Here is a 23,753-nt window from a genome sequence, read left to right on the forward strand (position 1 = left end):
TGCTAATCAACCAATCATGGGGTAACTCCAAGATCCCTTGGGATATTCTCGGGACATTACAAAATAATTTAACCCTATGGCGGGCGTTTTCTTAAGTTTCCCGCGTTTAGATTAAAGATTGATATTGAAAGTGAAAGCAGTTTTGACCAATCAGGAAGTGTTTCTGAGTTTACCGTGACTTACCGTATGTTGTCATGTGATTTACATCTTAGTTCATAGATTTCGTGCTGAGTTGTCGAGAAAACAGTAAGTCTTACGGATAGGCAAATCCCCATTTAGACCTTTAACACCGCCCTTTGATTCCAGGGAAAGAAGTCCAAAATTACCTGCAAAGAATCTCACAAGTAACATTTATGTATTCAAAATAAAACAAGCGAGTTAAATTTTGAAAACGAAATCCTACAACCCCGTTTGGAGCGATCAAATCGTACAACCATTTTTCTACGGCGGAAGGAATCAAGTTATTTTTAGTTCGAAGGATAACTTGGTTCGTACTACTTGCTCGTAGTAAAATAAACTCGACAATCAAAACACCGAGTGAAGATTTGAAAATAAAAGCTGACAAAGATGAAAATCTCTGTCATCAAAAGCATGGAAGATGTTTAGTTCTTCAGGTTATTTATCACGTCAATATGTTTTCATTTTTGTTTAATTCAAGGCAGAACAAAAATGCCCAAAAGAAAGAAGAAAATGATTGGTAAGATGATCTTTTTCTACATGATGATATGACACCTTTTCACTTTTATAGCAAGCCTGGGTTTGTCTGACTAATGATCAGACCAAGTACGTGTGAATCTGCAGGTGTAACTCTTGAAAGTCCTTCGTCTTTTAGCATGTGTAATCAAGTTATTTTGTCTTGGTCAATTTAAGTCTGTGATTTTCAGGTCAGGAGCCAATCCTATCACACATGATGATTTGTTCTGACTTTTTTTCATCACAGTGCCATTATCGATTATTGTAAAAGTTTTCCCTTTTTCCGGCCAAGGAATTTTGCAAATTTTTAGAGCCAAATGGTTTTTGAAAAAAGTTTGCCATACCCAGTCAGTCAGTCAGTCAGTCACACTAGGAAATCTAGCTTTCATTCAGAAAAAACAACATCAGTCATCTACAGGATACATTTCAACAACAAGGATGAGAGTTACCTGAATCAAGTTTGCAAGACAATATTAATTAAAACTTGAAAGTTTGAAACAAAATAAAACGTGCAGTCAGCCAAAATCAACCAACCAAAATTTGTCATTCAATTCCCGAGACAGCGCTTCGATTTTTAAGGCCTTGTTTATACGCTAAAGTAAAAATAATTCAGCACATGTAAATGGGTCATTGTTTCAGGTCCGGCTAAATTTCAGGGAAACAGCCTATCTGGTGGTGCGCGGATCTAGGTGGGTTCCGCCTCTTCCGTAGATCTTTTTCTTGGGAAGTTGATCTTCAAATTAGTTTTCAAGGTTGGCTTGGCTCAAATTTTTTCGTCTATGGCTCAAATTTTAGGCAATTTCTCAAAGTTTTTGAAAATGTTGATTTCATTAAAAAGCGCCGGGTTATTTTTTCATGAATCCCTTTAGAAGTTTTTCGGCGCATTTTTTTGCTTGAGAGTCAAGTAAACAATATAGCGCTTTCGCAGCATTAATCTTTGATACGCATTTTGGCGGGACGCTAGTGTGACTAACTGTAGGGCTTTCGCAGAATTAATCATTGATACTCATTTCAGTGGGACGCTAGTGTGACTAACTGTCCGCTAGCAGTTAGGAAAAAACCTTTAGTCGGATAGGACATCATGACTAAGAAAATTTTTATTACACATGTTTAAAAGTATGTTTTTGTGTTTTATAGACGGATTTGGCAAAATCCAGTTAGGCACCATCTTCAACCAAATCTCAAGCAAGCTGCCTGTTCCTAATTGACATAATTTTCACCTGCAAAACACAAATTTATGCGCAGATCCAAATGGGAACACTATAAACCTAAAAGCTGAGCAAGGTGTTTCTTAATCATCCTGTAAATATTCTTTCTGCCATTTCTTAGAAAAATGGCTGACGGTCAAAATGACATCACACGAAATCTGTTTATTGTTGTAATGCTAGAGTTTTTAATCATTCAATCTCTAAAGAAAGGTGTCAAGGGATGCCGGCATTAGACCAACTTACAGTAGTCTATTGAAATATCAATACTCTAATCAACCCTTAGCGCTTCTGAGGAGACTGGTAACGAAAATACAAGGAAAATCTTATTTGATGACGATATTCAAAATACAAGTGTAGGAACAATGTAAGATACCCTTGCATTGAAGCGATAAAGTAACATCAATCAGTTAGTTAGGAAAACAACATCGTACATCTACAGGGTGTATTTGCAACAACAAGGATGAGGTGTAACCTCAATTAAGTCTCCAAGACAATTAAAAGTAAAATTGAAAGCTTGAAACAAAATAAAACCTGCAACCAACCAGAATTTGACTAACTGTCAATATAGTTAAGTTATTCAAATGCTAAAAGTAGTTTGCACTCAACCGCAGAGACTCAACCTTTTGAGAGTTTTGACGAAAATTACTTGGTAATTAATTTTAATTTTTTTCATATGTGAAGGCCTCAAAGAAAAAGAACAGTATTTATTAATATGTATATACCCTTCCATGAGAAAGTTTGTATGCAACGTGTTTCCTTTTAGAAATTGAGTTGGGCAATTTACCTTTTCAGATTTACTCATAGTAAAGAAACTGTATCTACACTAGCAAGCAGAGATTCACTCTATTTTTGCTACCAAATTTTACAAAATTAGTTGTCATTATCTCTCTCTTCTGCTTTCTATCGACAAGTACTGTAGTGTTATTTTCAAGAATTGCAAATGAATAAGTAATATGTTTTTGAGATCAGCTGTTTTTAAGCCCTGGACAGGATGGACATGGCTTATTGCCTATGTGGGGATAAAAATGTTTTGTGATTGGTTAGTATATGCCGGTTATTACTTCAAATACTTTTTATATACTGACTGAAACAGATATTTTAACTTCATCTTCTTTCTTTAGGAAAAAGGATCTTGAAGATTACCAGAGAAGTCCAAAGTAAGTAAAGTTTTTTTAATATCATGAGGGTTTGTCTGTTCCTGCTACCTTTTTGACAGTATCCTGATCTTTCAGGTTGTTAACTCACTGGGATTTAGAATTTAGAAAATTGAGAAATTAATTGTAGTTCTATAGTGATTTTAATATTGTCGAGGCTGTTTTTCAGATCTAGACCAGGACCACTTTCCACAAGGTCTCTATAGACAAAAGATGACATTTGCTCCAGATCTTTGTCTTATAAAAAAGATTTTACTAATACTCTATTAAATTATTGATTTTACTTTGGTTTGTAAATTTGAAATTGCTTCCTTTACTTCAAACCAATGTTAAATTTCTGTGAATTGACATCTGGTTTTTAATTTGAGTATAGGTTTTTCTGATGAAAGGAGAAGAGGTTTTTGGCTGCATTTTCATTCATAAACATATCTATTTTATGTTGATTTTCCAATAAAATATTTTTCAACATCAATGAAAAATATGCTTATCATTTTGATTTTTGTCTGTTCACTTTTCATCACAACTTCCTTGTGACTGTTGGAAAGCTATGTTCTCTATATTTGGAATTTTTTATAGCTCTTAAAGTGATTTACTTTACAAATCATGAATGAAAGGCATTTAGAGAATTTCAATTTCTTTTAAAATTTTACTTCATCTTAAGAATTATAGCATTCTGGTTTTATAATCATGTATATCTTTTATTTAGTTATATTGTCTGGAATTTTTGACTTTTGCAAAGAAGGTATGAGTGATTTCTGAAGCGTGTTTAAAAGAATTATTATAGCTTTTTTCAGTTATTAAAATATTCACTTCTTTTGACAAATGTTTTTGTTTTGTAAAGTAATATTAATTTGTTTTCTTTTCTTAAGTGATAACCTGTAGGTCATAAGACAGTCTTGTGCAGTCTCAACTATTCTTGGAATGTGTTATCTATTACACGTATTGATTTTTTCATAAGAAAATAATGACATTATAAGAAAATTGTGTTTAATATACAGAAAAATCTTCCCCTGTCAAGCCAAAAGTCAAATGAAAAAATGTACCAAAATAATATATTATCTATGCTAGCCTGTTTCAATTTCTATAAAAGCTTTGCGTTTAAAACTGATTGGAATCTTTTTTCAAAGCATTTATATGTATTTGTGTTTTTGTAATTAAAGGAATTTGAAATTCACATTCCAGAAGCTGTCGATTTTCTACTGCACTTTTATCTCTTTCTTTGTTGTGTATCATATGAAACTTGTGGTCACTCTATAGAACCACAGGGCTGTTTTATGGTAAAAAGACTAAGGACTAGTAAGAAAACCCATCAATATCATATAAATGTGATGATTTCATATCATTGTTTGAAAGATTTTTAACAAGAAACTGTTAATCTGACTCATGCCTTTTTCACACATAAGAACATGGACTTTGAACAGAAACTTGTTCCTTTTAAAAAATCTTGAAATATAAAAACATTCTTTTATCATAAAAGGGCTGTCTGCTGACTGTTTAAAAAGTTTTTTTATTTCTTTTAATAAGACTGACCCTGATTCTTTTTTCTTAGAGTAAAAACATGTGTCTTGAATGAGCATTTCCCAAAAAAAGATTTGCTATAAATTTTGATTTTCAATATCTCTAAATTGCCGGCTATGATTTGTATTACTTTTCCTGTGTATTCTAACTGCTACATGAAAAAACTTTATTTGCAGATTTTTTCCTCCTAAGACACACAGTGTTAATCATGTGCTTGTCAGAGATTGTATATTTTGTCATACAAGGATTTCCCTGTCAACATATTGCCATTGTGTTTACGTCATGTAATGTTTATTTTGCAATACAAGTCTTGTTTTTCTGTAGACGATGTTTTCACAGTACAGCTTATGCAATATGACTTTGAAAATTTCCTGGATTTAATATTCTATCCTTGTCCAACGCTTATACTCCTAAAAATAAAACACTGGATGAAAAATTAGCATCACTTTTCAACACTAGTTTGAAAATATCAATTTTGTCTTTGCCAAGTTGATTTCACTGTAGATCCTATGTAGATGGCATGAAACATTGAGAATGAAATTAATTTAAAATTCGTTTTCTTTACTCAAACTAATCTTGTCTTTCCAATATTAGGGAGTGTACTGAAAATATTGATCATGAAGTTGATGAAACCATCTCTATACTACAGATAAATATACTAAAAGTATATTTTTTTTATATAAAATTTTCCTTTATTTTTAGCCTTCCCGTATTGGACCCTTCAAAGATTCGAGTCCTCATCTTCAAAGAATCTTCTGCTAAGAAAACTTTGATGTTTGATTCTGATGCATTGGTGATGTTACCAACCCAGGTGAGTTTCAAAACTTTCTCTATTATTTTAAAGAATTTGTCTGCTTTTCATATGTTTATTTTCAATATGTCTCTAAAGGAAGTTTTTAAACAGTCTCTGAAATTTTAAAACAATCCCTCTTTAATTAACACATCCAGGTAGAAAAAATTCATCAGCTATTTCCTGTTTTTGTAACCATCTTTAAAATAATTTACTTTCTTAACCTACTTAACAACATGGTTTGTTTGTTTGTTTTTTTGACATGTTATGTAATTTCTTTCTACAGCCCAACTCGCCTATTTGTCCTTTGTCAAAGACAAAGAAAGCTAAATCAGATCCCTTTCCATCACATTCTTCTCAAAAATACCAGGTATTTACTTTGATGCAAAAATTTTCCCTTTTGTGATGTTATTCTCTACTTGTTAACGAATTACTCAAACTGTCAACCACTTTTTTATAAAGCTACCTTTTTTAAGTTTGTTAATTGTTTTTTAAAGATAGATAGTAACAGGCCATTTTCCAAGCCCTTTAATAAGCGCCTGGTTATCGGACGCTGGTCACTGCCCCTCTTGAAATTACTACAGTATTGGTAAAACAGCCTTTTTAGTGGAAAAACACTGGTAAAGGTGATCTTTTTTTGCCACCAACAGACACTGCCTTGCCTTTCTAAAGTATGGCCTGAGTAAGAAGGGACCTAGCATAAATCTTCATGTCAATCCTTTCAGTATCTCTCCTATTGCAGGATCAGAAGTGATGAAAATACAATATAGTGGCAAACATCAGGCCAACTAAGTGTACAAGCAATTATGTAAATTTGTAATCGATTTTTGTAATATCTAACAAACAAATCTCTTGGTTTTTTAGATAACAAAGGCCAAGCAAGATGTCAAAATGTTGGGTGAAATGATCTTTGGCTCTGTGGCTATGGTGTACAAAGGATCAATTCTCAAAGTTCATCTGATCAGGTACCTTGTCATTGTTATCATAATAAAATCAAAACTTTCTTTATATAATAGGTAGACAGTTTTGTCCTCAATCATCATTAAGCGACCATCAAATGTACATTTATATTAAGAACATTCTTTTAATTGTCTGCAGTAATTAAATCAATTACCATCTTGATTATCTTTAAAAACACTTTTTTTCCTTGTTCCAAACTTCTTCCTAGTTTCGCCACAAATTGATCCCCTTACAAACCAGCTTGCTAGTATTATATTGCCAAAAACTATTTATTGATAGCTTCTTTTACATCAACAAGGTCAAACCCCTCTAAAAGGAAGTTAGGCACCATCTCTGTCTAGCAAGTATTTTTTTTAAAGCATGAATGACTTATTTTCCTATTTTCAGATCACCTCCTCAACTGTTGATGACTAAGGTTTTTGCACTAAGGTCCAGAAGTGCGGGAGTTAATTTCTGGTATGTTATAGATCAGCTTTTTATGTATCTGTTAACATAACATGTGAATTTTGATTGAATTATCTGAAATTGCTGCCTTTGTTCGGTATTGCTTTAAGAATTTGAGACATTTAACAAGGCAGTTTTACCAAGCTTTCTAATTAATCCGTTTTTCAAGATTATCAGTCTCTTCTTTTGTTCTTTCTGTCTGTAGAAGAATCTGTACTAATTCGTTCTGTAAAGAAAAATTTTCCTTTGATCACTGATCTATATTATATAGAATATCTTTTTTTGTTTTAAACATTTTCAGCGACAGTGAACTGTCATCGTGCAACAGTCTATCTCGACCTGTTGATGTTGCTTCCACACCGTCACTTTCGAGCAGCTCAGCTTCAATGCCAGCAAGTCCTACATCAGACACTGAAATCAACCGTATGTTGTTCTCTTTATTTTTAAACCAATTCAATTTTCTTTTCAATATACGAGCACATTGAACCTTCTGTTATTAAACAAAATTCTTATAAATTTTCCAATAAATTTTGGTTATCTCTTAAACTGACGTTTATAAATCTTGTTCCTTATCCACCAAACCCTACCAATTCTCAGAATATCAGGCCTAACTTATAAAGAACAAACCTTATAAAATCTGTTTTGATTAAGAATACAATAAGATAAACAACACACTCCAATCTTTTCACTTTTTTAGGTTCATTTTCAACTCCTGTTAACATGAGAAACAAGAAGTCGAGTTTCTTGAATCCTCACAATTCAATATCTTTATTGGCTGCACCTAGTTGGAGTATGTCCGACCTCGATACATTGAGCTTGTCCTCCAGTTTCTTATCACTGAATGGCGGTTCACCTCATGACTCACAAGCTGGGAGTTTCAGATACCGTTTTTCACGTAGCAAGAAGACTAGCCTAGATTCTCCTGTTTGGAGATCAAGGACAGAGCAGTCTGAGGAGGTAAGAGAAATTCATGATTTTTTATAAAATTAAAAGATTTTTTTTAAGATTTGTCCTTTTTCACTTAAAATAAATTAAGATTATGACTGACAATGTTTTTGAAAAGCTTTAAATCAGCAAATCAAGCATTTGAATTGCATAAAAAACTATTTGCTAAGCTCTTTAAAGATGACCAACTTTCTGTCCTGCTTATTTGAATAAAAAGTGGGTGCAAAGCTGGTAACTAAAGTCTTTGATTGGAAATGATTAAAAGAAGACATTGCATTAACGCCAAAAGAGAGCAATGCATTATTAACTTTAGCCAACCTTCTGCCATTTCAATTTACAATGAGAATAGGCAAGCGAAAATTGGACCTTCTAAACTAGAGCCTACTCAGCCTACTCTAAACATCTTTCTACTTACTTTTTATTTCAGTTGCGAAGTGTTTACAAACAGCAACCAAAGATAGGTGTTGGAATCATCTTCAATCTTTGGGACAACGCCGAAGATAACAGAGCTTTCCAGGATTTCTTCTTTTCACACTACACTCTGTTTGAAGCGCAACTGCAAGCTTTTCGAGTCAAAATCGAAAAGTCTTTCTACTTGCGGCAGAAATTTCTTGATACAGCTGTGGAGGCATTGGAAGGTTTTCGTGAAGATGTGTTGAGGTTGTGTTATACTCCAAGAATTATTGTAAGTTTTCTTTTCATTTTGTTTTAAATGTAATCGAAAAAGGCTTTATGATGAAGTCAAGTATTGAGCAAGGTCATATTATTGTTAGTGAAGTCCTGACTTATTCCACTTGTTAGGATTATTTGATAGTTTAAGCTTCCAATTTCGTTTTAATCAATTCCCAGTGTAGTTGTATATAAGTTTATAGCTAGTTGATTATTGGTACAGCAATTGTTTTATTATTTGTTTTCTTCTGAAGGAGCCGGTTTGGTTGAATCTTACCTCAACGGTTGAGAGGAAACAAAAAGAATGTGCATCAAAATTTTTCAACACTTTTCTGGAGATTTACGACATGTGTGAAAACAAAGAAACAAGCTAGTAAGTAATAAACCTTAACATTCCAAGCTTTGGTTGCTTGACAAACAAATTTCAGCTGAAATTTTACCATATTAAGTAGATCAATTTTTGTGAATCAGCCTCTTTACACCTAATTTCTTTCATTTTCCTAGCAAAGCTCAGATTCTTATATTTGTTTGCAAGGACTAGAATTTTTGAAAAGTGTCAAAATTCAAGAAAAGTGCCAAATTTCCAGGCACTATGAAAACTTTTCAAATCGTGTACGGGGAATGAGGAAAATTAAGCTATTTTACCAATGAAGAGAGGTAATTCAAGGTTTTTTCAAAAAATCTGGTACCTGCCGTACCCGTTCATGTTTGAATTCGCAAAAATCAAGAAAATTGATTCACGCAAAATTTCATCCCTTTACCTAATAACCTAACTTATCTAATGTAACTCAATTTATTTTTAATATTTCTCTTATTTCAGCTTTCTTTCGAACTTGATGACAGCAGTATTGACACATCACTTATCATGGATCAATACCGTCATTTCTTGCGAGAAGAACTCAAAAAAGTGCAGACTTAATAAGCATGCTTCATCAACAGTAAGTTTATCTTTCCAAACACTATTCAGTGTTTTCACAGATGAACGTTCCAGTACTCTTCAAATTTTCAAAATTTTAGGTGTGACGCCCTTTAGAAGAAGAATCTCAAATTATGCCTTAAAAAGTGGATAAAAACTTTGGTAGATATTATGTATCACCCTTCACAGTTTGTATTTCATATATACGAGAGTAGTTCTAAATGGAGTTACATAAATCCAAAATCATCAGTTTGCTAAATTTTCTGTTTTTACTAAAAGAATATTCATTCTACTGCCATCCACAATTATTTTTATTTCATATTTTTTCTGTCCTTTTAGATCGATATCTTGGCTAGATGTCATCCCTACAACCCACTATGGGCTCAAATATGGTAAGAAAGTATATCCTTTTTATCTAACTTACGAACCCGTTCTTTTCAACTTTAGTTATATTTAATGTTTAGCTGAGATCTAGCAGTCTCGTTGAACACTTGACCAAATGTCAGATTGGTTTATACCAAAATTTTATTTGGCTGTACCAGACGAATGCGGCTTTTACCCCAGTCTTTATTCCTAGATTTTTTAACGAAAATTTTCTCAGGTATAACCGTGAAAAATCGATTTCATTTTAAACTTTGAAGCTTTACAGTACGTTTTGTACGTTTTTTTTTTGTTAGTGATCTGTATGGATGTCTTGGATCTCCATTCAAACTGGCAAGAACTGTAATCGTTGGTAAAAACATTAAGCTGGTCAACAAAATCTTACAATTCTTAACGTACTTCATCAGATGTTGTGAGGTGCAAGAGAATTTTATTGGTGCTGAGAGACCAAAGGACTTTTCAAATCGCCAAAGTGGTTCTAATTGGAATGATTCACTAAGCTCATCATCAAGTGCTCAAACGAACATTCAGAATTGGTTTGAACGTAGCTGCAGTATTATAACTTCACAAAATGTTGACCCGTTTAAAGAATTTAAAAATTATAATCATCTGGACGCGCTAGATGAACGAGATGAGATTCTAACACCAAGGACTAGCGACCGCAACATTATTGAACATCTGAAATCTATGAATTTAGATACGACTAAATGTTATTGTGTGTTCTTACAAGCTTTAAACAAAGTTAGTGATTTACGATCGTACGTTAATATGGAGGATATCAAAAAGAAAGAGTTAAATATTACCAACGACTCAGGGAAACCTGGGCTGGTGGCATCCAAATCATGTATGATATGTAGAACCCTTGAAAAAGGAATGTTCGAACAATTTTGTGACAAGTGTAAACTGGACTTACAGAAATCGAGTATAGAAGTTGTTAATACGGTGTGTTTACATTGTGTTAAAAGACTGGAAAACGCATCGAAATGTCAAAATTTCATTGAAAATAGTACGTGTTCATGTGGCTCTGGCTCTACCAAAGACTGTATTTGCAATGGGAATATGAAACAGACCCAAGTTTGTCCGAAAAAACCAAGTTTCATTTGTTATTGCTGTGCTCCGAGCACCTATGGTGACTTAGAATTAGACATAAAAGCTGATACAAGCTGTGGTAGTTTAACCGATTTAGATTTAACACCCAGACCGAGGAAAAGTTCAGATCCTATTGATGTTGTACCAATGAGTAAAACGAACTCTAAGTTTGGAACAATGAGGAGTAGCACTAATAGCCATGATAGTGGCACTGAACTTGAGCATAGTGAAGGGTTTAATAGTTGTAGTGGAGATTCTGATTCATGTTTCACGCGAGCGGATAGTATGAGCTCTCAAGGGGTCGATTCTGACTATTGTAGCGTTGAAAGTGAACAATTAGCTTCTACGTTAATCGAAAACTCATTATTATTGATGTCAAACAAAGACATTGGTCGGACGGAAATACCGGACAAGAATATCTGTCGGACAGAATTATCGGGCGACGTTTGCCGGACAGATGTGCCGGACACTGAACACTATCCTCATCCACCTGTCACTAAATCCTTATCAACGACGACATTGAAAAGTTCATTAGCTTTAGATTTTGACGACACTACAGATACAAATACGGACACTGATGTGAACACGATAGAGGACCATTCGCAAGATACATTAACATTAGATTTAGACGAATTAAGACTGAAGGAACTTTCTTTGCCAAGAAGTAAACCGAAATCCCATCGCAAGCACCAATCAGCAAGGTTAGTACTCGAGGCAATTCCTTACCTCACATCTTAAGGCCGGTCTCCACTTGCGCGCGCTGCGTTCGCAACTTTGGCTTCAATCATTTTTGCTTGGAGAAAAGATTACGTCATAAAAACGCAGCGCGCGCTTGGAAAAAAAGTTGAATGTATTTCAACTTTTTTTTCAAGCGCGTGATCGTTACGTCATATCGCACCAATGGAGTTGCTTCATTTTTCTATTGACCAATAGCGTGGAAGCTTTGCTCGAAGAAGAGCGATCGCAACGCGCGCAAGTGGAGACCGGCCTTCAGTCTCTATCTGTACTTCCCTCTCTTGAGTTTCGAAAGTTTTAAATATTATGGTTCTACTATACTTGCTTTTCCATCAGCCATTATGCAACCCTTTAAAGAACACTGGGGCATTCCATTAAATTTCCATACAGGGGGGAGGGGTGGACGAACCTTTTGAAGTCAAAAAATGTGTGGATGCCCCCTGGAAAATAAAAAAATTTGCAAAAAAACCTTGGGAAAATAATTTTTATACCTTTAAAGTGACGATGGACGAACTAAAATCAGTCTTTTACCCCCTGGAAATTTTGAAATAAATTTTTACCTCCTGGAAAAGTGAAAAAAACACTCTTTTGGACCCCCTGGAAATATTCCTCCATCCCCATGTATGGACAAAAATGGAATGGCCTATTATTCAATGTATCTACTGACATTGCTTGCACAGCATTCTCATACGACAAAAACACTTTTTTTTCTTCGTTTGATCACAAGATTTAAGAAAACTGTTGTTAATTTCTGTCGTCCGCATAAGATGTGTCCATACTTTTTATATATCATCAAAAATAATGTTTTCAATATCTACTCTATCTTAGATACAGTTGGAGTGATACACCTTCTTTCGGTAAATCGATGTTGGCCGGTTACACTGAAAACTACCTCGGTGACTTTGTGTTACAAGGATGCAAAAGTATCGACCAAGCACAACTTGCCAATGACCTTCTGAGAACTGTCAAGGTTTGTAAATTTTTCACCCAAATACGAAATAGTAACTTCATTTTTGCTAGAGCAGTTTTTCAGTCCAACTTACGAATTCTATAATTTCTCATTATCAGTCTCTCTTTTCCTCACAAGCAGCATTAATAACAGCATTAATAAGACACATATTTCATGTCAGGACCAGTGTCTTGCTATTGTTATATTATGCTGATATATACAAAAATGTTTTTCTTTTCCTTTTTCTGACCAATTTTGCCCCGCATCCGTGTCAATCCAATGTTAAAAACCTTGTGAAAAGATTGATGAGCAAACGATATTACTCTTATCTAAAAACAATACCTTTAAACACATCATCAACGTATGATTTATCATTCGCATTTTTCTTTCCAACAGTACTCAGTATTAGACGAGGAGATCAACGACGCCGTTTGTATAGTTGCTGACACTGATAATTGGACGTGTGAAGTTCGCGGCATGTCCAAACGTATCGGACAACACAATCAAAACACCTCTTTGTAAGTTTCTTCTTCGAGTTTATGCCCCTAATTCAATCATTGATTTGAAAAAAGTCAATCTTATCCAAGAAGTATTTGTCTCTCTAAGCCATTTTTTCGTGTGAAAAGTTATGCTCGCGAAAAAAAATATTTTCTTTTAATTCGCGAAAATTTATGTCGTAGATTTCGCCGTTTTTTTGGCCTCGCGGAACCTTTTGCTCTTAAAATAACCTGTATGAAGAATTTGCCGTAACTCTCAGTACGGGAATTTTATACACGATACGCATCCCCATATCAAAATCTGTCTTGAAGATGCGCGCAACCTAGTATCGCACAAGAAGGCCTTTGCTTTATATTGCACCTAACCATAATCAATGGTCTTTTTTTCTTTCCACAGTGAACCATACACAACTGAAGTCTTTGCATCCAACATCATCAGCAGTATGGTGGAATCAATCAAAGAACTTTGTAGCCTCAATATGCCTCCCAACTTTGTAAGTGTAGAAAAACGCTTTCATATCATTTGATCACCCTCTCATAGTTCTTTCAAATTACTTAATTTCCCATCCAGAATGCCCGCGCGTGGTTTTTACACAAGCGCCGGATTGAAAGTAAAGTCTATCGCTAGATTTAAAAAAATGACTATTCAAAAACAAAGGAACCACTAGATACAATCCGTCGTCATGATTGCAACGCTAGGCGCGTTCTGGATGGGAAATAAGTGACTTTCATTTTTCTTGCCTGAGAAGGGTTAGAGATTGTACTCTAGGCTTTCGGGCTTTAAACTCATTGGTTTTATATAAGATATCTTTTGCGTTGGGAATTGATTGATATGATGTATTATTTCTCAAGAAAAATAAAAAACAAATCTTTCCCCTTCCAGTGTTTATTGCACGTTGAAGAGCAACTTCGCGATTTATTCAACAAAGGCAAAGTGTTTGCAGAGTACAGCAACAGCAATGATCACGATGAGTCAGCTAAAAAATCCTTTATGAGAGTTTTTGGTTATCACAGTACCGACATTGAGTTGCTGAATGCAGTTGGAGGTACGTTGACCGTACCTGTGGCTCAAGATGAAACACTTTATGCTGTTTAAAATGTTTTTAAATCAATTGGAATTTCGTGGTACGTTACCATTACGTTTTTACGTATTACACGTTTTTTTTTATTAGAACCCAGTTTATAAGAACATTGAGGCTGAAATTCGTCGAAAAAATAAGAACATCGTAAGAATATGGCTGGTCTCAGTTTGGAGAAAAATGACAAGAAAATACAATTTTTCTCTCTTTTCAAACATTTTTAACCTGTTTTAACCGAACTTGGGGATGGATTTTCTAAAATCGAGTGTCAAATATTGTCCAAATTTTATAAGTACTCTTTATTTTGCATGATAATGTCGATTTAGAGTAAAAAAGTCTAAAAAATTAAGAACGTAATTAAGAACACTTCAAACTGAAAACTGCTAAAAAAATAAGCACATCCAGGCTCAGCCAAATCTTAGGTGCTCTAATAAAAAAAAACGTGTATTCTTTTAAAATACACCTTTTTGACCGTAGTCGCGCGGTTAGACGCGTGCTACTTTATTATTTGATTTACCACCCTAAATGTTGTTCTAAAGCTTCACAACACAACCTTTTAGGCCTTGCATTTCCTTAGTTTTACGCTCTTACGCTCGAAACGAAGTATCATATCTTACGTAGTCTAGGTTTTTAAGCAAAACTTTCGCAAACACAGCTCGCAACTTCGCAACTTTTTTAAGCAGTTGTTTATTATAATAACTGGTTTAGGTCTTTTAGGAAAATAACAGCTTTTTTTATAAAACGACGCCTATTTTTTTAAATGACAAAATTATAAAATTTCAAAAAATAATTGTCTCAATTTTTTAAACCTGTTGATTTTCGGGTGCAAAATTCTATAAAAACTACATTGTACATTGATTACCCTGTACATAACATTCCGCTTTGTAATAATCAAAATTTAGAATATTTTCATTTCAATATTTTTTTCGTCATTTAGTTTGTTTACTTAGTTAGTTTATTTTTTTTGCTTGGTTTGTATGTCTTAAAACTGTGTATAGACCTTTTGAGAGTGTTCATTTAACGTTTCCAGACTATCTAAAAAGAACGACAAATAACTATTAAAAAGTGAGAAAAAGAACGACAAACCCTAACCTTAACTATCAAAAAACAACATGTTGACTGCTACCCCATCATATTCATTACTTTTTGCATTTTACGCTATTTAAGGACTAGCGGTTTAAAGAACGATAAATTACGCACGCGTATAAGTCTCTATTCGGGTGAGCAGGAAGCATTAGATGAACTAACTCTTTTGAGCGCGGTAAATGGTTGATCTGTTACCAAATTTCTCTAACATTTACTCTTAAGATCCCATTTAGAAAGTGGTGGAGGGAATCTCAAAATTCTAGAATTTTAAATTCAGGAATAACATGTTATAATAGAAATGTCTTAAAATTCTTAGTTTATGTGTTAAAATTTAATTTATTTTTTTCGTCATTTTCTTATTTTTTCTTTAATACAGTACGTTTTTTGTTTTTCAATTTTTGATTTCGATAGTTAATTTTTTTTTGTTTTGATTTAAAATTTTCTATATTATACTAAATAATCCCAAAGCTATTTACAATGCGAGTGACCCCTTAGGCTGCCAGTATCTCTCTGATTAGTTTTGTTATAACGTATCTTAATCGACTCAAAAACATCCGCTAATTTTTTGCAAAACAAGTTTTTCGATGGGAATTGTTGACCTTGTTAAAATTTTGCTGAAAAGGATATTATGGTACAAAAGGTTATAAATTTGACTGTAGTTAGTCGTTTTTTCGTACTCTTAAATCGTCTAGATAGTCTAGATTCACATCCTTTATAACAAATATTAGGGAGGTTAAGTATCGAAGATAAATCAACGCGACGAACGAGACGGGTTTTGACCCGCAATCTGCAGTAAACATGTGGACCGGCATGACCTGCATTTTCTAGAATCCAGGCTAAAGAAGCTCAAGACCAAAAAACCATGAAAATCTTCGTTGTTGAACAAGGTAGATATAACATCTGCTTTGCTACCCTTACAATCTTGCAGAGAAAAGGCCCGTTCGTCGCGTTGATTTATCTTCAATACTTAACCTCCCTATTATATCAGAGATGTCCGCAGTCCTGCAAGCCCCGGGCAAAAGGTTTTGTTTCACTTTTGAACGGATTCATTATATTCATTACGTAATGATTTCTGTGGAAACACCCCGGTTTTAATTTTAAAACTTTTTTCTTTAGCTTAAATTTGATAGTTATCTTTCAATCCTTCGACGTCAGTCAAACTGTAATGAGATGAGGCTTCCCTTTTGCCGGGCCGTGCGTGATTCTAGAACCTATTTATTTAAATTTACTCGTTTTGTGAGATTAGTGCAAAATACAACATTATATATTTGTCTTTTTTAAACATTGATAGCCAAACTGGCTCGAGAATATTGAAAAACACTTAGAAATTTAAAACTGAAATTTAAATAATTATTGAGAATATAAACTATTTATTTTTTTGAGGAAATGAAATTGTATTTTGGTGTTTAGTGTTTTTTTCCCTTTTGTCCCTCTTCGTATTAACTTTCAAGAAAATTACACGTTTTTCAGATTTGATAACAAAAATAATCTTCTAAACTGGAATCTAATAAAAAAGTGTATTGATCCGATCTAGCAACAGTTCGACAAGTTATATAGAATGATAGCGCTGCAAACTTTTTCGCAACGCTTCTACGGTATGCGTATCAGGTGTGCTGCTATTCTACAAACGCTTTAAATCGAAGCCTGTGATTGAAAATTATGAGCACCCGAGCATTTTTCTTTAAATTACCCAAAAAAATCAGGTAAATTCTCGCTTCTTTGACCAAATTATTGCTTTATTGAATAAAGTAGCCTTACTGCCAACAAAGATTTATTATACACTGGATAAACGACTCATAAAACGATGGAGAGCGATCATTGTATTTTCATTGTCTCAGAAAACAATTGATGTTCTAGCTTTGTCCGCAAAGGACAACTGTCATGGTGGCTCGAAGATGTCTGATTTTTAAAAATGTTTGTCAGTCTTATTTTTAAAAAGTTCTCTAGCTCTTTCCTTTTGTACATTTGCAGAAAAAAATTGAAAGTAAGGCTAGCATTCCGAATTGGATACATTTGTGAAATGTAATGTGAGAAAAACATCATTAGACAAGAAATTCAGACAAAATGCTTATAGTGACACGAAATTTTCAATTGGAAGTATCTTTCCAAGACTGTCCCCAGAAGAGCTGAAATTAACATACATAAGACTTGAGTGTCTTGGCTCCACTGTGGTATGAAAATCCTTTGGAGGCACGTGGTGGCAAAGTGGTTTTTTTGAGGTTGAAGTTTGAAAATTTCCGGTGTCAGCATTAAATTTCTTATACACAACACGTCTTTTACATCTTTCTCACAGCTTGAAACGTCATAACGACTTATAAATAGCAATTAAGTGGAAGAATCTGACTCTCACAGGAAAGTTTTAACTCTTTTGGGAATTGGATGAGTGATTTTCGATGAGAAATGCAATAAAAATGCTTCGAAAAATCATTTAATGGGGGGAGGAGAGTGAACAATACTACCATTACTGTGGACATAGCTAGTACACGAGAAATCGGCAAAAATCTGTTACTTGTATATCCAGTGTATAATAAATCCTTGCTGCCAACAGCATGTGGTCTACAAAATGCACATGATTTTGATACCCCATTCGTCACCCTGCGACCCGCCCCGTTTTTAGCTCAAACACAAGCATTGTCAAATTTTAAAGCGGAAAAGTTGAGATGTTTGACAACGCTGAAGTTGCGGAATCTCGCAGCGCTGTCATTCTTTTCAATTTCCCGAACTGTCATTAACTTGTCTAATAGTACCATTTTGGCGAACTCGAAACATGTCCCATACAATATATGGCCCCCAAAATATAGGGTCTGAAAAGGAAAGTATAGGAAAAATTATTTTGAAATTTTACAGTCAAACGGAAAAAAATACTTTACATTAGTCACGCGGAAAATTTACTGGAAAACGATCGCACGTTAATTACTGTTGGTATGGTGTCTATTAAACGTGCTGCCCCTATGCGTGTCGAGTTTTTCGATTCTTTAACCCCACAACCCCTAGCGAGCACCTCACTAAAAACCGGGGTTTTTCATCTCGTTTATTAGTGAGTTCCACTTTGACGATTTTCGAAAAATTAATTGCGTAAAAAACGCGGGTGACGTCTAGTATAGGCTACACAACCCCAGGACCTTTGATATTATCCGAAATTTTCGAGAATGAAGATAAAAACGGACGAATAATTTACCTTAGCTGATTTACCTACTTTTCTCCTCTACCCATCATAATATTGATCCACACTCCTTATTCGTTTACCCTTTCACAAGAAAAAAAATTATGGAAATATTGAGTTGGGTGGAGTCTACTTTTGGCTGAACTTTGCTTTTTGATAATTTTTTATGACGCTGAGTCCAGTGAAGTTTTTTTTTTTTTTTTTTTTTTTTTTTTTTTTTTAATATAAGTCTTTGCGATAATAACTTTGCCTAAAAAGTATACACGATGAAAATATTAGTGATAGTGATTTAAAATAAAAAAGTCCTAAGAGCTAAAAACATTCGCAGGAGATAAAAGAAGACGTCACTGTCTTTTCACCCATCCCCTTTTTCAGCGATGTTTATTTATGTACATTTAAATTTACGGAAAAAAATAAAAGTGAAATGAATTTTCCACAAAATTATTTACAGTATTTAAACTTTTAATAATATTTTTCAATGTCTAGATTGATAATGTAGTTTTTGACAGATTTTAAGAAACAAAGCTTTGACTTTTTTGTACATGTTTCCTTTAAGTCATTGTTTAAAATATTATTCCACATAAAAGGCCCTCTATAGTTAATAGCGAATCTCTTGGCCTTCAATCTAGCATCTTGTATTTTAAATGCATTTCTCGAATACCGCGTTCGATACTTGTGATTGATTTCAGGAAATTATCTGTAAATAAACCTGGACAAGTTTTAGTTTTGACGCTTTGCATAAATGCAATTGTTTGGTAAATATTTAGCTGATAAACATTAAGCGCACCTATCTCTTTAAAGCGACAGGTAACCGAACTAAATTTGTTTACACCAAACATGATACGTAGTGCATGCTTCTGTTTACTGAAAAGCTTTTTAAGGGCGGTTTTAAAAGTACTACCCCATATTATATTACAATAATTTAGATAGCTATGTATAAATGCAAAATAAAGTTTTTTAAGTGAGTCAAGTTCCAACACTTGCTTAGCTTTATAAAATATTCCTAGATTTTTAGCAATTTTATTTTCGACGTTTGCTATATGTTTATTCCAGTTTAAAGATTCGTCAATAATAACCCCAAGAAAGCTTGTATCGTAAACTCGTTTTATTTCAGTGTTGTTAATGGTCAATGTCGGTAGTTTTAGAGGTAAGTCATCAATTTTATTATGTTTACAAAAAAGTATGTATTTAGTCTTTTTGACGTTTAAGGATAGTTTATTGACTATAAACCATTCATTAATGAGATTTAGTTCGTTATTTACAATTTCGAAAAGTGTTTTTATGTTATTACTAGAGAAAAATAGGTTAGTGTCGTCAGCAAACAGTATAAAGTCAAGTAGTTTAGATGTTTTGTGTAGATCGTTCACGTATATTAAAAATAGTAATGGTCCTAAAATTGATCCCTGAGGAACCCCACAGACAATCTTTTTTGTCGTCGTTGTCAAATCGTCATATGCTACACATTGTTTACGTCCAGTTAAATAGTTCTTAAACCAGTCTAAGTTGGTACCTGTTATCCCGTATTGTTCAAGTTTAGAGATTAGTATGTCATGGTCAACAGTATCAAATGCTTTTGAAAGGTCAATGAAGACACCAATAGTGTATTTATCTGCTTCAAAAGAATCAGAAATTTCATTAATTAGTTCTAATAGTGCATGTTCTGTCGAGTGTTTTTGTTGAAAACCAAATTGTTTGTTGTAAAGAATATCATGTTCTTTGAGATAATTGTAAAGTCTGTTATACATAATTTTTTCTAGTATTTTTGAGAAACATGGTAAAACTGAAATTGGTCTATAATTACCTGGATCGTTTTTATCTCCACTTTTGAAAACTGGAGTTACTTTCGCAATTTTCATATCATTAGGAAAGATTCCTTGTTTGAGAGAAAGGTCAAAAATATGCAAAAGAATAGGTTTTATGATATTATAAGTTTTTATCACAACGTTAACATCAATTTCATCGATCCCTGGACTTTTGTTGGATTGAAGCGAATTAAAAGCTTTGTCAAGTTCATCAAAAGTTAGTGGATTAGATTCCATCGAGGTTTCATAGCTATCTAGATAAGACAAGACATCACGATTAGATGCCGGTATTTTTGATGCAAGGTTTTTTCCAATCGAAGAGAAAAATTCATTAAAGATTTCAGCCATATCTCGTTTTGTTTTGTAGATATTATCTTTGTAATTTAATTGCTTTGGAAATTTGTTAGGCACATTGGCTTTTCCAATGATAGCTTTTAAGATGTTCCAGGTTTGTTTTGAATTTCCTTGAGATTTGTTAATGCGATTTGAGTAATAGCTCTTTTTGACTCTTTTTCTAATCTTTTCAAAAACCTTTTTGTAACACGGTGGTCAAAATAGGCTTTTTTATTACCACTTACTTAATTACTTAAATCCATTATCCTGTTCTTTATCATTCTTATAGCCTTAGAATAATTCTTTTTGCCCTAAATATTTTTCAAACTATTTTCCAAAAAAAATCAAAAAATTTTTTGAAAAAAAAGTCATCACGTGACCGAAAAATACGTCATCAAAATTTAAACGAAAATTTAAAGTTGGTATTATGCTTAAAGCAACATTTCCAAACGATAGATCTTGACGAGTAGTGCTTAAAAATGGGGTCACTTTTAATTTCAGCTTTTGATTATCTCAAGAAATTTAGAATTAAAGGTATGACCATATATGGTAAAAAAACGAATTGCAGAGTTTAAACTGTATGTTCCCGATATACTTAAAAGCTAAAACTGACATGAAGGAAGTTATGGTTAAAAGGAAATTTTCTATCTTAAGACTTAGGGAATTAAGGCCTGTAATTTTCTGCTAGGTCTGATTTTTTACCAAAGACGGGGGTAAAAATGAGGGTTTTCCGTTTTTGAAAATCGGGAAATCGGGAAATCTAATAATTTTCAAGACAAAAACTTTTCTTTTATTATTTTGAAGTTACGTACCAAGTTTGAAGGCATTTTGATGATTCTACAAGGCTCTGTAAACCTAAACATAATTCGCTGTGTGACGTCACAGGCTTAGTCTATGTGGGCAAAATATAGCTACTTTTTACCACCGTGTAAGCTAAATATTTCTTTTCATTTTTAAAGGTCTTATATCGTAAATACTTGTCGTATAGCTTTTGTTTACGCTTAGAAGATTTTAGCAATCCAGGTGTCATCCAAGGAAATTTGATCGATTTTGGGTGAATTGTGATCTCTTTCTTTGGAAATGTTCTTTTATAACATCTTGTAAACATTTCATTGAAAGCGTGAAAGGAATGTTCGGCATGGTCAGTCTCTGTAACAAGTTCCCAGTTTAGAGCTCGTAGATTGTCACAAAATTCCTTTGTCGATTTGTTGTCAGTAAAGCGTTTAAAAATAGTTGTCTCAGGTGTTTGAAGTTCGAGATCTTTTTCACAAATCAGAAAATTTGGAAAATGATCAGAAACGTCTGATTTAATAATTCCTGTAAAATTACCGAAAAAGTCATTGGTAATAATGTTGTCAATTAGCGTTGTAGTTTTTCGCGTAACTCGTGTTGGTTTGTTAATTGTTGGTACCAAATTATGTTGAAGAAGAGTATTTACAAAATTTTTAACATGTTTATTAGATTCGCAATGAAGAAGGTTTAGATTAAAGTCACCCGCTAAGTAAACACTTTTATTGTTTAAGCTATTATTGTTTAAGTGATTTTTTAAGTGTTGTTTAAATTTTTTTAAATTACCAGAGGGTTGTCTATATACACAAGAAACTGCAATATTACGTGAAAATTTGTTTAAGATTTCTATTGTTAAGATTTCACAATCGTTATCATTCACACTGAGGTCTTTTTTACGGTTATAATTTAAAGATTCATGCACAAATATACAAACACCACCACCTTTTTTTCGTAATTCATGTGATCTTGATTGATGTAAAACTTTATAACCCGGTAGAGAGAATTTAGAGAAGCTTTTTTTGTTTACATTTTCTTCGCTTTCTGCTTCATCCTTTTACACCAAGTTTCTGTGATGCAAATAATTTTAAAATTGAAATTAAGTTCTTGAATTAAGCATTTAAAATCTTCAAAGTTTTTGGAAATACTTCTGATATTTATATTAAGTATGGAAAATTTTTGATCTAGCTGTGTGAGCTTGTATTTAGTCTCACTGACGGTCAAAAAAGAAGTTTCAAGAGAAATATTTTCATAAAAGTTAGCGTCTGGATCATTCGAATCACTAAGAGTTAGTACTTGGTTTTCATTCAAAATAGAAAATGATAAGTCATCCATTGTGATTTTCGGAAAAAATTACGAGGAAGAAAAATAATTAGAGAAATTAACTAAAATTAGCGAGATGGTCTAAAGTCTCTGATAATGATTTTGTCGTAGACCACTTTAGCAAACTTACCACTTTCCCTTGCTTGCTTCATTTCTCTGAATAGTCCCTTTCGAATTAAATTAGTTTCATCTGAGAAGTCCTCGTTAATATAATGGTTAGTGTTTTTAAGTTTTCTTGTGTTTTGTAGAATAAGTTCCTTCTGTTTCCATGCTTCAAGTTTGAAAATTATTGTCCTTGTTTTCCCGTTCTCTTTTTTCCCCATCCTGTGCGCCCTTTCAATATTGATTTCTTCTTGAATACCCATTACATTCTTTAATAAACTTTTCACTTTCTCCTCGCATTCATCCCACGTCTCATTGTCGCTCTCCTTTATCCCATCCACTCTCAAATTGTTGCGTCTGTTACGGTCTTCCAATGTTCTCATTTTATTTTTAAAGTAATCCCTTTCTTGTTTGGCAAAGTAGTTACAATCTCTAAAGTTATTCACTTGTTGTTGGAGGTTATTGGACCATTGCTTGTCGAGATCTGATACTTTCTTATCGATTAGGTCTTGCGTGAATTCCAAAGACTGTTCAATTTCGGTAATTTTCAAATCCTGGCTCTTGACCTTTTGCTCCACGTTTGATATTCTCTTTCCAATATCTTCGATAGATTGATTTATGGAATCAAGTCGTTCATAAATAAGTTTTGAATTTGAGGAAATGAATTTTTGTATGTTTTTATCATGCTCCTTCAGCGCCTCTTTAATGAAATTTTGCATTTCTCTTTTGACATTATCATCCATATTTCAATAACAAGACAAATTAACAATAAACAAACAATAAACAAGTAAACAAACAGCAACCAAACAAACCAAATTAGACTAGGAGCGTTTGGCGAGGTCACCATTTTGAAAAAGAATGTTTAAAATCCAAATAAACAAAAAAACTACTTGGAAACTTGAGAAACAAACATCAACAACAGATTTGCAATCCCTTATTCTCAAATAAAAACTTTGCTTCGTACTGTTTTTACCTTCCAAAAACAACAAAAATCTGGCGGACTGTCGCCTAAGCAAAAGCATATTACCATATACTACCGGGCCACTTAATCGCGCCACCCAGTCTATAAAAAAAGCTTTAAGTGGACCCCGGGCTAGGTGGACAGCAATCTATCGTACCCAGATGAGCCAC

The 23,753-nt window shown here is 33.5% G+C and overlaps 2 protein-coding genes across 2 annotated transcripts; one reads left to right on the forward strand and one right to left on the reverse strand.

Annotated features, from left to right (window-relative positions):
• Positions 1-506: 506 nt before the first annotated feature.
• LOC136817401 (folliculin-interacting protein 2-like) lies at positions 507-14,201 on the forward strand. The gene is made up of 17 exons (XM_067073744.1): positions 507-697; positions 3,023-3,058; positions 5,276-5,384; positions 5,650-5,733; positions 6,228-6,328; positions 6,711-6,779; positions 7,069-7,190; positions 7,465-7,724; positions 8,140-8,397; positions 8,636-8,754; positions 9,202-9,319; positions 9,637-9,689; positions 9,975-11,468; positions 12,331-12,472; positions 12,848-12,969; positions 13,346-13,442; positions 13,832-14,201. The coding sequence occupies exons 1-17, from the start codon at positions 633-635 to the stop codon at positions 14,042-14,044; spliced, it is 3,462 nt and encodes a 1,153-aa protein (XP_066929845.1). The 5' UTR covers positions 507-632; the 3' UTR covers positions 14,045-14,201.
• An 8,387-nt stretch (positions 14,202-22,588) lies between these two features.
• On the reverse strand, positions 22,589-23,365 carry LOC136817262 (chromosome partition protein Smc-like). The gene has a single exon (XM_067073595.1). It carries the CDS (start codon positions 23,363-23,365, stop codon positions 22,589-22,591), a length of 777 nt encoding a protein of 258 aa, XP_066929696.1.
• Between the last annotated feature and the right edge of the window lie 388 nt (positions 23,366-23,753).

Source organism: Clytia hemisphaerica, unplaced genomic scaffold, assembly GCF_902728285.1.
Source record: "Clytia hemisphaerica strain Z4C2 unplaced genomic scaffold, Clytia hemisphaerica genome assembly, whole genome shotgun sequence".
In the NCBI taxonomy this organism is placed as follows: domain Eukaryota; kingdom Metazoa; phylum Cnidaria; class Hydrozoa; order Leptothecata; family Clytiidae; genus Clytia; species Clytia hemisphaerica.